Source organism: Lontra canadensis, unplaced genomic scaffold, assembly GCF_010015895.1.
Source record: "Lontra canadensis isolate GAN:19392208 unplaced genomic scaffold, GSC_riverotter_1.0 scaffold108, whole genome shotgun sequence".
In the NCBI taxonomy this organism is placed as follows: Eukaryota; Metazoa; Chordata; class Mammalia; order Carnivora; family Mustelidae; genus Lontra; species Lontra canadensis.
In genome coordinates, this window is record NW_022631102.1 from 2,511,727 (window position 1) to 2,528,990 (window position 17,264).

Sequence of the window (17,264 nt, forward strand, 5' to 3'; positions counted from 1 at the left end):
TAATTACAGTTGAGTAAAACGCAAGAAAATCCCCTTTATTTTTTTACTACAGCCCCAATAGAACCTTTTTAAAATGGGAACAGCTTCTTTGGGTGAATGGCAGAGAGCGCCCTTCCGAGCGGGCCCCGCGGGTCCTCGCATGTGACTCCGGGTGACAGCTGCCTCTGTGAGTGTCCGCGCTCCCGTCTCCGTCCGTCCGTCGCTCCTGTGGGGCCCCATCGGGGTGAGGGTTCTCGAGCGGGGGTGCCGCTACACTACGGTTCCACCCGGAGAGCTGGCCTGGTTTTGGGATGACAGTAAGCCCTGCAAACAAAGCAGTTTACATTAATCCAGCAAAACACGGGCAGCCAAGGAAGCCACACTCATCCTTCACCAGAGGCTCCCACGACCACAGATTTGTCGGACTGTTAGCCAGTGTGTGAACAAACCCTCCATTTCTCATCTACTTCTTCCTATCCATGTCACTGTGTGACCTTCCCAGCCACTGAAGCCGGCCCCAGGCTGGGCGTCCTACGCTGGGCAGGGCTGGCCTGGGGAGCAGCGGGCGGCCTCTCGGGGCCTGGGCTCCTGGGGACCTCAGCGATGCCCTTTGACCTCACGACTTGTCCCCACAGCAGGCAGGCCACCACAGGTGGGGTGTAGAGCTTTCTAAAGGTGTCTTCCTGCCGGGGATGGGGGTGGTCTTGCTTTCTCTGGTTGGGGTGATGGTGGTGTCCCTCTGCCTTCAGCACCGGCATATGGGGCTCAGCACGAGGATAAAGGAGGCTCTGGGCCCTGGGCTGTTGGGTTTGGGGACAGGGTGCAGGAGGTCGCCCCACTGAGAGGCGGGAGGCCTGAGCTGAGATCCCCCCAACCCTCGACACAGCAAGGAGCGTCTCCATTTCTCCACGCTCACTGGGACAGAGCCCCCTCGCAGCTCATGTTCGTTCAGTAAGAAATTGAAGGTTACAAGCGCGTGACCCTGAAGCCAGGTTTTCAGTTCTCTGAACACAAATAAGCTGTCCTAAGAAGTGCTTCCGTTGTTCGCTGTTGACACGGGACAAGCCTTGAACTTGGACGAAACGCAGCTGCATTGACACACCCTCGACCTGTGTGGACGCGGAAGGCGAGGGGGGCTGCGACACTGCCCTTCGGCTCTGCCCATCCCTGGGGACGGGGAGGGGGGCAGGGGCCCGGGAAACTGTCCCACCGGGACGCCTTCCACCTCGTTTGTCACAACTGACGGCTGCTCATCTAGACATGGTCAGGAAGCCAAGAGCAAAGGGAGTGTCCCCCCGGGGGACCCTGCTCCGAATCCACAGATCTTTCCCTGGGGTCCAGGAGCTGCCCCCGAGAAGGAGCACTACCTGGGCTGACTTCACGGTGAGGCGCCCCCTGTGATTCCCACGCACGACCTCCAGGCAGCTACACGGCTGGAGGGGGCGCGGACCTCCCCCCCCCCCCCCCCCCCCCCCCGCCTCCCCGGACCCGTCCCTCCTCACGGCCCCTAGGGAGCCGCAGGGAGGCCGGCAAGGTCGGACTCTACCTCCGGGGGCCGGTCCAGAGGGAAGAAGCCTTTATCCCAAGAACGCTCTGCCTCCGAGAGGTTTCGGGGGACTCGGATGACAGCCAGCGGTTCCCAGGAGCTGTGGGACGTCCAGGAACAGTGCCAAGTCTACAACATGAAGAGGACCCTTTTCTCCCCAAATGAGAGGAGGACTTGGCTCCTCCCGCTTAAGGGGGAGCGGTGACCCAGCCTGGGGACAGACCCCCAGCCCTGCGTGACGCTCCAGAGGACGATGGCCTGAGACGCCCTCGGCTATTTGAAGACTCAGGACACACAGAGAAAGGCAGCCCCCCAGCTCCGCCCCCCAGACCAGCCTTGTCCAACTCGAGGACAAGGAAAGCCACATGTGAAATTTAAAATTCTAGGAGCACGTTTAACAATTAAGAGAAAAGGTGAAATTAGTTCTAAGACATTTAGCCCAATATAGCCCATATTATCGTTTCAACAGGTAATGAATGTACAAATTATTAAGGTAGTATTTTATGTCATTTTCTCGTATGAAACCTTGGGAACGCTGTGGCGCACATCTGGGTCTGGGGCGCCCCGTTCCTGTGCCGCAAGGCTGCAGGTGGCCCGCGCTGCCCAGCCCTGCCTTCGACCCTCTCCAATCTGGAGCACGACGGCCACAGCATCAGCGGGGCACCCCGAGATGCCACCCCATCCTCGGGGATCCAGGGGGAGCTCCACTCTCCTACACAGACTCACTCTCCAGTTTCCGTTGGCTGAAGCCTCTCCGCCCCCCACAACCACCACCCCCTGCTGTCCTACTGTCGCATGAGGCCCAGGTTCAAAAGAGATCACCAAGGTCACCTGAACAAGCAGCCACCTCAAACCCGCCCTTCCGCTGGGTTTCTGCCCATAAACATCAACTGCCAGATGCTCCCCTGCCCAGGGGATCGCAGGGTCTGGATCACGGGGTTAGCCCTTCCAATGTCACCTGTGGGGGACAATTTCTTATGGACACTGTACACCAGTATGGACCTGGGATCCACACCCTGGTGCCGCCCCTCGGTCACCTCGCTGGGATACAGCCCGGGACGCCAGCCTGGCATGGAGGGAGGATCCCGAGAGCTCTGTGGGGTGAGCCTCTGCCAGGACAAAGGGACAAGGGACAGAATGGTGGGCCTCCAGCAGCCTGGCACCAAGCAGACATGCCCCGCTGAGGGGGCACGACCCCAGGGCGCAGGTAAGGGTCTGGAGCATTCCTAAAAGGAGGGCGCGAGGGATCGTTGGACACAAGCAGCCTGAGGCCTTTGCAGGTCAGCGTTAGGGGAGGGGGGGCCATCCAGAGGCTGTCCGGGGCCAGCAAGACACGGTCCCCATTGGGCCTGGCACGGCCAGCGGGATGTCAACCCCACCTGTTCCCTTCGTGGAGATGGAACTGGCTTTGCTGGGATGGACCATGGAGGCCTGGAGAAATCCTGCCGTTCAACCAAAAATTCAGTGTCAAGGTCACCTTGCTTCTATGAGCTGTGCTTTCGTTTAAAGGTGACCCAGGGACAGAGAGAAAGACGGGCAACACAGGACCCCATCAAAGACCTGAGATGGCCATCACGAGGAAGCCCTGCGGACGTCCGGGACCCAGCTGTGGCCCGGGCCGCCTGCTCCGGAGGGCGGCTTGCTGTTGGCGTCCTCCCTGGTGACTTCGGGGGGGAGGAAGGGGCAAAGAACAGGCCCGGGAGGAAGGAGACTCGGGCCTGGCTGGCCTGCATGGCACTGACCCACCAGACACCGGACAGCGGGCGACGGCGACTCGCTGCGGGAGCTCCCATCCTCTCAGGCCCCCGGGGTAGGTGTTAGAGGACAAGGGATGACTCCTGAACCTGGTATTTAATGAGCTGCTGTTCTCACCAGAGTGGCCGTTTTATCCCCGCTAGAGATGTCACTGACAAGTAAGGGATGAGATACTCCAGCTCTTGGTCACACAGAGACTAAGAGGCAAATACCATTTGTAAAGCGATGTCCCCTTAGAGATGGCCGGGAGTCGGCGAGATGTCACCAGGCTGCCTTCCTCCAGGAGCTTCCAGCCGTGGATGCGCTCCCCCCGCCGCCAGGGCCTCGCCGCTCACCGGACCCAGACCATGTGCCCGGCGGGGCCGAGGCCCCAGAGCCCCCCAGCCAGGCGTGGGAAGTGGGCCACGCAGGGCCTCGGCCCCCACCCCGCCCCAGAGCCCCTTCACGCTCTGGCAGCGGACTGTGTTCCTGTGGCAGCCTCCAGCTGCCCAGTGATAGGTTACACCAAAGGTGACACGTTTCCCCAGAGGCCCCTCAACCTGGCCTCCAAGGCTGGGGGAAAGTGACGCTCTTGTCGGACGTCCGGGAAAAAGGCGCTCTCAGGCACAAGCGTGTGAGGGCTGCTCTGAGAAGGGGCCTGGAGTCCAGTCCCAGACTCTTACCCTCGGGCCCCACGTCCGGTGGCTGGGGGAGGGGACCCTCTTGGGTGTCCCTAAAGCCTCTCCAGAGGGGCCCACCCAACACGAGAGGCTGGTCTGGAGGCCACCAACAGTAGAGGGGAGGACGGGCTGAGCGCCTCCGGGGGCTCCGGCCCTTTCGGGACCCCCTGGTCCAGATTCGGGAGTTTCAACAGGCAGCCACCTGCGGAAGATGGGCCTAGAGTCTTTTCGCAAGGCACAAACTAACTACTTTGAAAAGATGAAGTGCTGTGTGTATCTTTTTAAACTTGCTGTTGACCTAACAGGCACGGGCTTAAAATCCACTCCGCACTCGGGAAAACCCCACGGCTCCCGCTCCGGGAGATCCGAGGCGACCCATGCGAGGGCAGAGGCCGAGGCTGTCTCCTCTAGAGGCTTCGGCAGCCTGGCGGCAGAGGCCAAGGGCATACGCTTGCACCAGAAGCTCGGAAGGCGGGCCCCGTCAGGAAGATGCTGGGGTCCACCCAATGGAGGAGCTTCCTGAGGCCCTGGCAGCCCCGAGCCCCAGGCTCAGATGTCGCACGTCAAGTGGGAGCACCAGGGCCTGACCAGGGGCTTGGCCCCACGTTCGCCTCTCACGGCCTCTGGGGGACTTGCAGATCTAGGCTGGGCTCCTGGCCTTGCGGCATTCAGGGTGGCAGACGTCAGGGCACTGCGGAGAGGGAAGGGACCCTTCAGAGCAGGACAGTGTGAGTGGCCAACTCTTGGCACCCTCAATGGGCCTTCCCTCACCGGCCCTTTCTGCAGGGGACCAGACCACTGGACGTCCCCGCACTGACCAAGCCGCCAGCTCGCCCCGCACGCCATTCAAGACCAGGAGGAGGGCAAGGACCCTCTTGCCCCGGCCCGCCTGCCCAGGGAAAGAGCTCCCACGGAAGCCTGCCGGCTGGGTGGCCGCTGGGTGTGCAGGGTCCCGGGGCCAGCTGGCAGCCAGGGCGCCTTCCAAGTGTCGGCCCTACAGTTCAAAGGGCCTCCGCCAGGCTCAGCCACGGGGCTACCAGCTGCCCCTGCCCGGCCAGGAGTCAAGGAGACGAGGGCCACACGCAACAGTCAGTGCCTCTGATCCCACAAACTGCGCGTCTCATTACAAGGAACTCCGAGCTGGCAACGGGAGGTAGAAATTCATGGCTACTCGCTCTATAAATGCTAACAAAGCCTGTAATTTTACAACATTTAGAAGTTTTCTTTTTTGGCTCATGGAGACTGTGGCGAAGCCCAGCTGGGAAATGGCCAGCTGCAAACCGTGCACTTGCACACTTCCCCCGCTCGTTTAGTGCACGTCCGCACACACGGGGCTGCAGCCCTCCTGCTCAGACACACGCGCGTGAGTCTCAAGCTGTGACAGTGACAAGAGAAGAGCCAAAAACCAAGACAGTGAAACAGAAACATGATTTTCTTTAAAATGATAATTAACAGTACTGATATTAAAGCTTCAGTAATTACTGTAACATATTGTAACATTGTAACTAATATTGTAACTTAATTTATCAACATTTCATGTTAGGAAGGCTCTTTATCAAATTTATTCATCAAGAAATTAGATGAAAATGTAACAAAGGAAATACATTATTTTACCTTTGACTTTCATTAAGGGTAAATCATCATACAATTTTACACAAGGCCACCTAACATAGCAGTCTTTAATAAACTCAGGCGTACAGAAATAAAAAATGCAGGAAATTCTTCCTTTTATACTCAAACTGAGTGGCAGCGGTGTGAGGACACCAAGTCACATAACAGGAGCAGCAACGAATCAGAGTTAATACCGCGGGGGGGGGGGGGGGGGGGGACTCTGCCCTCCACTGCAGGGGGCGGGGGGCATTCTCACACAGCTTTGAACTTGGGCTCTGAACACAAGTGCTTTTCAATACGAGCCCCGGGATCCGCTCTCCGGCCTGCTGTCCGCACTCATGGGCCATCCCTGGGGTCACCGAGCTGAGCCCCTTGACGACCCGAACAGACGACAGTCCCCAGCAGCCCACCATGACAGGCATGCCGGACGAGGACGGCCTTCAGTGCCTGGTCCCTGTGGTGTTCCTGGGATGGCTGACACGCCCGGTCACTCATCAGGCCCAGAGCCCACGTGCAGGGGTCCCCGCTGTGGAAGGAAAGCCCAACAGTGGACACACCCAGCAGCACCAGAAGTCAATCGGGGCCATTGGCTGGTTGGCCTCTGCCGAGCCCTTGGGTGCAGAAGGGACGCTGTGCTGTGTGTGTCTCTGGGAAAAGCCAGGGGGACTCTGCTTCTAGGTCTTCCTCGCACAGTCAGGCACACAAACGCATCGGGGTTTCCCAGAGGATTCCTTCTCCAGCCCTCCCTGGCCCTGCAGCCTTTCCCCTCACACTTGGACCTTCCCCAACAAAAATCCAAGCACCTCCCCGCCAAGGCCGGAGGTGAGGGAGCCCCGTACGCAGGTCCAGACTCTGACAAAGCAGATTCACCAATTTCGCACCAACTCAACACGTGACGGGGCCTTCGAAATTCAAGATGCACCACAGGAAGCGGGACAAGTGGAGGAACTGGGGCAACTTGCCAGCCAGGACTTGGGTGTTAGGCCAACAGTGGAGCAGAACACCTGAGTCCCACTGGGACGTATGCGCGTGTCCATAAAGACGGTACAGTTTCCTGACGTTCTCTTGCTAGTGGCTTCGGAGCGGCTAGGGCAGTAATGCTGGTAATAGCTTACTTCTGTTTCCCTCTCCTCCCCTGTCCTATCCTAGGTATTTATCCTCAGTCCCAAGGCAATGGCTCACAGAACACTTCCAAAATGCTCTAGAGGGTTCAATCAGCACAAAAGACAAAATTAAGATTCTTTACCACTATTTAAGTGAACTTAGAACCCAAAGGTACCGATTATTTTCCAAGAGCCTACTACTCCCTCTTACACATTTGCTCTTAAAGGAAGGCAGGGTTGGGGCATCTGGGTGGCTTAGTGGGTTAAGCCCCTGCCTTCGGCTCAGGTCGTGATCCCAGGGTCCTGGGATCGAGCCCCGCATCAGGCTCTCTGCTCGGTGGGGAGCCTGCTTCCCCTTCTCTCTGCCTGCTTGTGATCTCCGCCTAATAAATAAATAAAATCTTACCAAAAAAAAAAAAAAAAAGAAGAATTAGAAGAAGGCAGCAGAGTTTTCCAAAGGCTTCCTTGTCCGGCCCTCTCAGGGACTTTAGTCCCCCGGCCCCCAAGGAAGAGAAGAATCTCAGAGCAGGGCTGGGGTCCCCGCACGCAGGCCAGGAGGGAGCAGGGGTCGAGGGCGCACGGCAGACAGCTGTGGCGGCCGAGGAGCAGCCTCTCTCGCCAGCAGCTAACTCATCCCAGGGGTGAGGCGAGTAAAGCTGTTCTTGCTCAGATAATGTTGAAGCGAGAACACTAAACAGTTTCCATGAAGCTCAAGGTTCGGTGAGGAAACTAGAAAACTAGAAAAGCGCTCCCCAGATGTGCTCAAGGCCACCATGGAAGCCACCCAGCCCTGGGCCTTCTGTACCTGAGACCAGGACCCCCCACCCCCCAGGGGGGGCAGCACAGGCCCCCGTCGGAAGCCAGTCCCGGGGGGGCCCCGCCTGCCTCTCCAGTGCCCTCTTCTCCTCAAGCTTCGGGCAGCTCCGAGCCGCTCTCGGTTTGGTCTCGGAGGACACCTTGCGTTCTGTCCTCCTGACAGTAGGACAGTGGCTCAGCGGCTCAGTGGCTGGCGAAGAAAGGGGGCGGGTGTCAGAAGGGCCACGTGGCCCTCTGCAGCACCTCACCCCCAGCAACGGGCCCCAGAGCAGGACGGACCGACGTTCGGGATACGATCACCAGCAGGAAGTGGAAGAACAACGCTGACCAAGCCCCAAACCCCAAACCCCAAACTGTGACATGACCACGGCGGGGGTGGTGACACCACGGGCTTCCGTCAGCACATTTCAGAGCTCGCTTGGGAGGGAACAATAACCTCCTCTTGCCTCTCCCGCCCCCACTGACTCCCCCTCGATGAGGCCACCAGTGCCCCCGAGCGCCCGTGTGGCAGCGCGCAGCAGAGGGCGCCAGAGGGTGAAAGCGGCCAGAAAGCCCCCAGCCCCAGGGTGCTCAGAGCCCAACGGTCCTGAGAAGCTTCCCCGTAAACGCTACTTACCTGGGACGGGCCACTCTGCCTGGGCCACTCAGTCCTGAACTCTGAAACTGCATACTCAAGGCCTCAGAAGCATTTGAACTTAAATTTCTTTCCTTTTTTTTTTTTTTTAAAATATTTTATTTATTTATTCGACACAGACATCACAAGTAGGCAGAGAGGCAGGCAGAGAGAGAGGAGGAAGCAGGCTTGCTGCTGAGCAGAGAGCCCGATGTGGGGCTCGATCCCAGGAACCTGGGATCATGACCTGAGCCGAAGGCAGAGGCTTAACCCACTGAGCCACCCAGGCGCCCCTGAACTTAAATTTCTAAACCTAAGTCGGTACATAAAATTGCACCTGGGGTGCCTGGTTCTGATTCTCTCCATCCGACGTCCCAGGTTAGCCTCCAAAGTTGAACAGTCCACAGGCACGGCTGTCTTTGCTGCCGGTTAACATTCAGGAACGAAGGGCCACAACAACTTAAGAGTAAACAGAACATGAACATACACCCACGACGTCATGCATAAACGGGGGGCCGGGGTGCACCTGGAAGGCCGGCGCGCTTCGGAGCACCGCGGTCGGAACAGAAGGCCCTCGCGTGGAACGGGCAGGTGGAAAGCGAGCTGAGGGTTGCGGGGCGGGAAGCGGGCCCGGGGAAGCGGGGTCCGGCCTCCCAGGGGGCTGTGGGGCTCCGGCTCCAAGGCCAGAGCACGTGTCCTCTTTGCTGAATCGCATCCACTACTCAAACGGGTGTGAACGGGTGTGAACGGGTGTGAATGATCAGCGTCTCTGCGTCTAACAACAAAGGTGTGCAGAACAGAAAGCAAACCAGAACAACCAAAGCAAGTTAACTAATAAGATAATCACCATCTTGACATAAAATTCGTAGGTCAAAGAACCAGCTCCTTCCCCGTGAAACTGGACTCTGAAACTCCCAGCGCAGCCGCTGGACCCCGTGGACGTGGCTCGGCGTCCAGCCGGAGGGGGCTCGGGCGGCCGCGCACCAGTGCCGGGGGGAGGCAGTCCAGCCGGAAGCCGGTGAGGATGGAGCCCGAGCGGGCGGGATCACGACAGCCACCCAGTAATGTGAGGGGGCAACTGGCGCCCTGTGCCTCCCCCCTGGGCGGGGTCCCCTCGGGAAGCACTCGGAACCTGGGGTGGGGGGCGGTGTCTGTCAGTCTTTATAAAATAAGACCAAAGAGTCTTGCCGGGCCTACAGTTGGGCCTTTTTGACCAAAAACAACATCAGCAACAACAAAAAACCCACAGAAAATTGTAGAAGGAACCAAAACCTCCTTTCCCTTGTTGGAAAAAAACATAAGCAAAGCGCGTCCAATGGAAAAGGTCTTGGCTCACGTGGCAAGAGCCCCCCCCCCCCCCCCCGACGCCTGCTGCTGGCGCCCGTCCTCAGCCTGTGGCTCCCGGGAGCTGGCCAGGCTCCGGGGACGAGGGGATTTTAGTCAGTGCACCAAACCTCAATCAAAGTGCTACAAACTGCTTCTTTGAAAAAAGATGTTTATTAAACAATTTTAATTGTCATAAAATGACTAAAATGGGTTTTAAAAATTAAGGCTCTTCTCTTTCTGTGGATTGCCAGAACAATGTAAAAATAATATCAATCAACCCTGCTGAATGCTTTGTTCCTAAAGTTAAATTTCATAGATTCCTAAACATTTTATGATTAAGATAAAAACTGGACTAGAAATGACAATTAATGGCCGTCCATACTGAACACACACTCTGATCAGGTGTACAACATTCTAATTGAGTAGTTAAGCAAAAATATTCCAGTTAAAGCAGAAGTTTTAATTTTAGCATTTTAAAGTCATTGTTTCCCCACACTGTCATGATTTTCCTAAAATCGAAATATTCTAATACAGGAGCGCTAACCTTGGGACTCTATATACTCCCAGGAGGGTGACTGACTTGGCTGGCAATTAGTTTGATTATATTTTTTTTAAACGTTCTAAGTTGAATTATCAAATGATTCAGAATTACACGGCATGCAGTATCCAAAATTATGGCTCTGATGCATTTAGATTTACATTAAGAGTAAGAAGTGCCATTCACATTCATTGTACACCCCACCCGCCCGCAAGGAAAAAATCTCTACCTATTCGAGTTCTAGATCTGGTGCAGCATTAAGGATTAAAACTTACCACTTTACCAGGCCTTCCCCATGTGCAAATAAATCCCTCCTGACAAGCAGTGACTAGACAGTCTTCAAGAAAAATTAACACAGTCAGTCTTTCATGCGCTATCTTTTTACAGATGAGCGGCTCTAACAAGGGGACGTCTTCCATCCGAGGACACAGGGGCGTCCCCAGGGTTTTAGCTGGGTCCGTTTTGGTCTTAGTAACCAGGTTCAGTTTGTCGCTGCTCTTGCTGGAAATGTGTCCCATGCTGTGGTTTCGCTTGTGGTCTTTCTCGTGGTGCCTGTCCTTCCGGTCGTGCAGGGAGAGCGTCGCGAATTTGCTGACCCCAGAAGCGACGGCGCCGTCGGCCACGCTGCTCTTGCTGCCCGCGCTGGAGACGGTGGAGTGCGGGAGGCTGTTGGAGCGGGGCAGGGGCGGGGGCGCGGAGCTGCCGGGCGTCGGGACGCTGTTCCCCGTGCTGCCGGCAGGAGGGCTCGTGGCGTTCATGACATTGGTGTGTGTCCTTGCTCTCGAGAGGGGCTGGTGAGGGAAAAGGATGTCTTCCGTGAGGTCCCAGAGGCAGAGCTGCGTGTCCTGGCCCACCGAGCCGAACCGGTACGTCACGCTGACGGGGCGGCTCTCGGCAGAGTTCCGTTTGGACAGCCGGGACTGTGTACTGTTGGCCCGGTCGCGGCCGAAGTGAAGGAGGTCCTGGAAGTCCTCGTCACTGCCGCTGAACTCCATGGGGTCGCTCTCTTCCACGCTCGTGGTGTAGGGGTCGAACGCCACAACACTGACCCAGGATTTGTGCCCGTGGCCTCGGGCGATCACCCGGCAGTCTCCGAAGGCCCAGACGGTCACCAGGTCGTCCTCGCCGCCCGTCACGATGTACTTGCCGTCCGGGCTCCAGCACACGCACAGCAGGCCTCCGAAGTAGCTCCGCATTGTGCCGTGCAACTCCACCGAGTCAAAGTTGAACACCCGCAGAAACCCGTCCTGGCTCACGCAGGCCAAGAACTTGCCATCTGGGGAGAAAGCAAACTCGTTGAGGGCCCCCTCGCCCACGGTCCACTTAAGGAGAGGGTTCCTCGTGGATTTGCTCTTGCAAGTGTGCACGGCGAAGCTCTCGCCCTGCTTCAGAAGCTGGTAGTGGGGGGCTGTGGTGCCACAAGTGTGCTCCACGTTATACAAGTACATGCTCCCACTCGCGTGGGCTACTAGGAAAAGGCTTTCCGAACCGGGAACCCATTTGACACAGGTTACGCGTGACTTGTCTATTAGTCTCTGTGAAGACAAAGGAGAACAAGTTATCACAATGGAGAAGCTTTAAAGGTCTACTTTTCCAGCAAGAAACTCGTCTGCTTCTCGGTGAGAAGGGCAGGGTCCATCCAGGCACTGCACACTATCCCGCGGTCAGCCAAGCCAGCGAAGAGCACTGGGGCCCCTTGTAGAACTACTTTCTAGAACTGCACTTGGGTGTGAGGCCACCGGCTTTCGCTGAGGGAGTCAGTCATTCAACACTCACTGCTGAGAGCCTACCACGTGTCAGACACTGTACCAGGCGCTGGGCCACACCGATGAGAGGCCGGCCCCCGGGCCACCTCCATCTCTCACGCCTGGAGCGTCTGAGTCTGTGCTTCCTGGCACCTACACCAGCGCCCTCCCTCCGAGGCCTCTCTGCATATCATCAGCCCAAAGTCCCATGCCGTCTACACCTGCCCCTCTGCGCCGGCTGCTGTGGGGGTGGGGGGTGGGTGTCAACGCGCAGCCCCTGGCAGGAGCGCACCTGCTGGCTTCCCTCAAACGTCCCAGCTCAGACTTGCTGTCCTGCGTGCATCCTGAAAAGCAGTTCCTCCGAAGCTTCTTCGTGGTGTTCAACAAAATAAAAAGACGGTCGGCTTGAGAGTCTGGGCCTATTCACTGCCACGCCACAGGCACCGGAGTCTCGTCTTTAAAACCAAAACAGCAAAAGGCCAAAGTAAAAAGCACCCGAAGGCACAACACGCGTGCGTCCCCACTCGCACACCTTGCTGTGGGGCTCGCTGGCACAGCGGCTCCCCCCGGGGTGCCCCGCTCCAGGCTGCCGGGTCCCAAAGCACATCACCGGAAGCCAACCAGAAGTTCCCAAGACTCGCGAGTTTTTGGAAACGCATCCTGCCCAACCCTCTCCACCGCCAGCTGCCGGGGAACCGGGTGCCTCAGGGTCAGTTAAACACGACCACTTCCCCTCCCTGGCTGGGACCCCGGGCCTGAGCCTTGGGGCACCCACGTAAGCCTCCCTGCCGGCACTACCCCCAAGCCCCCTGGCTTTGCACAGCTGTGCTGAACGTGCTACATCTTCTCAGAAAAGCAAAGAACTGGAAATCACTCGTTTTTTTTCAAAGACGGACTGACCAAGGTACAGAATAGCAGGCCCCCAGCAGGGAGAAGAAGGGACACCCCGTGTGACACGCAGGGCCCCTGGCCGGGATGAGAAGGGACGCCGGCCCCCTATGGTACACAGGGACCGGGCTTCAGGTGACACACCCAACTGCCCCATGGGGGCACCGCTGGCCTCTGAGGTTAACAGAGACACACGAGCTGGCCTTGGGGACACAGCCAATGTTCTCATCCCCTGCCTCCTTGCCCTCCTACCTACGCCAATGCCAACAACCTAAAAGCCCAGCACCCACTCCGGCAGGGTTTCCGAGGCCTTCACTGCTTCATCCTTAAGAGGTCAGAACGGGGCTCTCCTCCTGTGGGGGCTGCCCCCATCCGTCAGACTGTGCTGTCCCCGCCGGGCCCAGGCTACCCAGTTGGCCTCGGGCCACCGTGGCTGTCCCGTGTCAGGGGCGGCCTGGTCAAGCGGCCCCAGAGCTACCTCGAGCTGGCAGCCAACACCATGGCTCTCGGTTCCTGCCCCTCACATGGGTCCGCAACCAGACAGATTGCGGTCTTGCCAAGAGAACACCACGGCCACGCTATCCTGTGTGGAAATTTTTAAGGAGGGACATCGAAACTTCCAGCGCAATGCTTAAGAGAAAGTTTTACTTTTGGCTGAAAGAGATACAACAAAAATAGTTCCATTAGACTCCGAAACTGTAATCCTGTCAAGTAAACAGGGTATTGTTCCAAAACTGGGAGGCGTGAAGACAAAGAATGACAACACTGTCGTTATAACAAACGTCACTGGGACAAAACACACGTAGACACTTCATTCCCTATTAAACAGGCGCATGGAGACAACCGTAAGTGGAATCATGCATGGAACTTATGGCCAAACACCCAAGCCTCCCCTCCTGAGCCCCGAGCCAGGCACCTGGGAACCCGGGACCGCAGGGCAGGCAGCGACAGACGCCAGCAGGCCAGGCGCAGGGACCCGGCTCAGACGCGGAGGGGCTCTCCCGGGCAGGTCATGCGCCCCAGCGTACCCAAAGCTTCCGCCTCAAGGGGCGCTCCCCGGGGTTCCCACGGGGCTGGGGCACGCAGCACACGGGGACAGCAGGGGTGACCTCCCATCGGAGGCCTGGTCCGCATCCCGCCCCGGGCCAGCGGCTCTGCGCATGTGCTCTTCGACGGCGGAAGGACCCCGCGAGGCCAGCTTCTGTCCTGGGCAGGAATCTGTTCTCACTCACGCAGAAGTGTGCAGAGCTCACTCGCATCCCTCTTCTCCATTCCAGTTCGCCTGTCCCCAGTCACCAGCACGAAGCCTCCTGTCTCGCTCACCAGTGTCTCGCCCCCGGACACGGCAAACACGGGGACGAATCGGTCCGCCCTCCAGGCTTCACGCTACAGACGACGCGCCGGCGCCCGGCTGCTCGCTCTCTCCGTCCCGCATCAGAACAGCTTCCCTGTTCCTGTCTAACGCGGCACAGCATCCACTCGCACCGAGGGAAACACGCCATTTGTCTTGAAATGTGCCATTGCCGGGGCACGCGGCAGTTCTCGGTGTACGACTACGCCGCGGGACGAATTCCCAGCCACGCAGCTGGGGCGGAAGGCAGCTCCGTTTTAATCTTGACAGATACCGCCAGACCGCCCCCCACGGGGGCAGAACACGTACTCGCATCAGTGTAAGAGCGCCCGCTTCCCCCTAGGAAGGGAGATCTGATCAGCGCGTCGCCACCAGGAAACGGAGGCTGGGAAAGGCCAGGGCGCCCGCCTGCAGCCCCGCGCGCGCACGGCTCGCCCTCCCGCGTCCCTTCTCAAAGGCATCGGTGCCGGGCGCTGATGCAGCACTGATTAGGACAGACAGGCATTTGCGTCCAAGTGGGAGGAGAAGACGGTGAAATCTGTAAGATCCGAGGGTGACAAATCTGCGGAGAAAACCAGACCAGGGGGAGAAGGCACAGTGCTGACAGGGAGGAGGCCGGAGCGCCTTCGATCTCAGACGGGAGAGCCTAGCGAGACGCCTCGTTGGGCGGCACAGGCTAGCTGGGCGGGCGGACGGCCGCAGCGGGTAGGCCAAGGGCACGTGCGGAAGAGCACCTCACGGAGGGAACCACAGCCACGAGGCGCTGAGGCGGGAGCAAACCCAGCCCTGGGCATCCCAGAGAAAGAAGGGAGCCAGAGCAGGCGGGGCGGACGGGGCGAGGCGGGGCTGCCACCCTGCGCCACGGCCTGACAGACGTCAACCAAGGCCGGGGCCACTCACACTGGTTCCCAGGAGCAGGACGAGCCCGCCTCAGACCCCAGGCCAGGGCAGGAGGCACCATTCTAGGGCCAGCTGGCTGACAGTCACCGAATTTAAACAGCTCTGGTTTTCATCCGGTTTGGATTTAACAAAGAAAAGAAGAGGAAAGAAAGCATTTCACTCCCATCTTTCTAATTAAGAAACAAACACACGGACAATGTATTCAGTAAACATAAGCCCGGTATCTATACCGTAAAGGTGTATTTCTGTTGCTGAAAATATCTCGTAAAAAAGGTGGAGAATCTCGATGCCCCATGTTAAGTAACGGGACACCCCTGTTAAGCTTGACTTCTCCAGTATCGGTGGGTCTGTGATCCGGACACACGGGGACAAAACCGCCTCAGCGGAAGCGTGGCCTCGGAGGGAAGGGGGTGCAGGGAAATGACTGTGCAGGGAGTGGCCCAGGACAGAGCCGTCCGGGCGGCTGCAGGGACACACAGCACCTGCTTGGCTGGAGCACCCAAGCGGGGGCAGGGACGACAGGGAATGAGGTCGGGGATGGCGAGCTGGGGCTCAGGACAGCCAAGTCTCAGGCTAAGGAGCTCTGGGCCGTGACCCTGAAGCCCTGGGCCACCAATCCCACAGCTCTGAGCACTTGATTTGTGCCTGAAGTGAGATGTGCTGTGTGTAAGATGCACACTGGATTCTGAAGACGTGAAAAACTACAGCAACAATCCCATTCATCGTTTCATGTTACATATATGTTGAGATAATACCTCGGTACATAGAGAAAACAAAATCTTAATTTCACCCACTTTTTGCTTATTTAGTGTGCTGTTAGAAAGTGTAAGGCTGCACATGTGGCTCTCACTGTCTTTCCACTGGCGGCGTGGCTGCGGTTCGGGGAGCGAAGGTTTCTGAAAGGGGAAGCGACCGAAGAAAGAGGAATCCCCCTTGGCAGAAGGTACAGAACGGAAGATGGGAGGTGGGGGGCAGGTGGGGAGGAACCAGTTAGGAGGCTGTGACGTTGTTGTGGACAAAAAGTGACAGTGGTTAAAAAAAAAAAAAAAGTGACGGTGGTTGCATGGCAAGATGGGCTGTTAACGATGGCTTAGGCTGCGGTGAGTGGGGGAGGGGTGGGGAAGGGGCCTGTGGAGTCTCCTGGGCCTGAGCTCAAGCGCCTGCCACACGCAGGAAAGCTGGGGATGGGATTATGCTGGGGAGATGACCAAGTGTCCTCATGGAGTAGGTTGAGAACAGTGACAGCCAGATCTGTGACCTCCTAAGATCCCCGAGGAAGGCGCAGTGCGGACGAAGACAACGGGGGACGCTCCACTCAGAGGGAGCAGGACAAAAATCAGGTGAGCAGAAGAAACATCCAAGGACATGACCCCAAAGTCTCACGAGGCGAGGAAGGAGCGGAGGCTGAGTGACCACCACAGCCAGAGCTCTGCAGCCGGGCAACGACCCTCCGTGTCCTGTGATGGACTCTTTGAGGCTGGCTCAGTCTACCCCAAGAAGTGAAAGTCAGAGGGGGCAGTGACCCCAGCAGGGCTGAGGTAGGCAGAGCAGGAGCAGGGAGGCCTCCTTAGATGAGCACAGGGAGTGAATCTAAGGGACCAATGAGAGGGGCGGGTGGGGTTCTGGGGAGGGGGTTCCGGGAGGAGCCTCCCCGGCTCCCTGGATGCAGAGAAGCCGGGGGACACTGACTGGTAGAGGAGGGAAAGGAGCAGAGGAGAGTGTGAACCCACTTCCAGAAAACCAGCAGCGGGGGATGGAGCAGGGCAGGAGCTCAGGGAGGGGGAAGAGGGTAGGGAGGACGGGCTCTATGAGGTCCCCTGGCTTGGCCACTGGGCTTCCATTAAAGAGTCAAATTCCAAAATGCTTGGAGCCAATTTCTATAATTACTTTTGTGAAAACCAGATACCAAACCTGGAGGTGGGTTCGCCGTCTCTGCATGTCACAGAGCACCTCCCACACCCACACTCCTCACCAGCCCCCGCCAGTCCTCACCTGCGGCCCGCACGATCCCCACCCCGACTCCGCAGAAACCTTCCCTTTGCTGATAGAGCTCCAGTACAAATCAAACACTGAAACTACCGTCACCAACGGCATTAAGAGACAAGATTTAGCTATAATCAACTAATAAAAAGGAAGCAAGAACAAAAATAAATCTATAATCGTGTTAAAGTGTCACTGCTAGGACAAATTTTTCTAAAGCACTTAGTTGTCTTTTTATTTTTTATTTTTGGGGGTAGAAGGGCAGAGTGACAGGGAGAGAGAATCTCAGGCAGACTCCACACTGAGCACAAAGCCCAACGCGGGTGGGACTCGATCTCACAACCCTGAGATCATGAGCTGAGCTGAAACCAGGAGTGGGACCCTTAACCGACTGAGCTACCCAGGTGCCCTTTAGTTGACTTTTTATTCTTTTCTACTACTAACAACGTGACAA

General features: G+C 57.6%; 1 protein-coding gene across 6 annotated transcripts in view; it reads right to left on the reverse strand.

Annotated features, from left to right (window-relative positions):
- Positions 1 to 6: 6 nt before the first annotated feature.
- Positions 7 to 17,264, reverse strand: part of WDR20 (WD repeat domain 20) — a 65,666-nt gene continuing 48,408 nt past the window's right edge. For 2 of the 6 annotated variants that reach the window (XM_032839532.1, XM_032839531.1), the window contains 2 exons: positions 10,222 to 11,481; positions 7 to 303 (listed from right to left, as the gene is read on the reverse strand). In XM_032839532.1, the coding sequence (XP_032695423.1) occupies positions 250 to 303; positions 10,222 to 11,481 (1,314 nt within the window). In that variant the 3' untranslated portion in view covers positions 7 to 249. Of the gene's footprint in view, positions 304 to 9,582; positions 11,482 to 17,264 lie in introns of those variants that run through there. The other 4 variants (XM_032839530.1, XM_032839527.1, XM_032839526.1 and 1 more) reach the window with 3 other exon arrangements.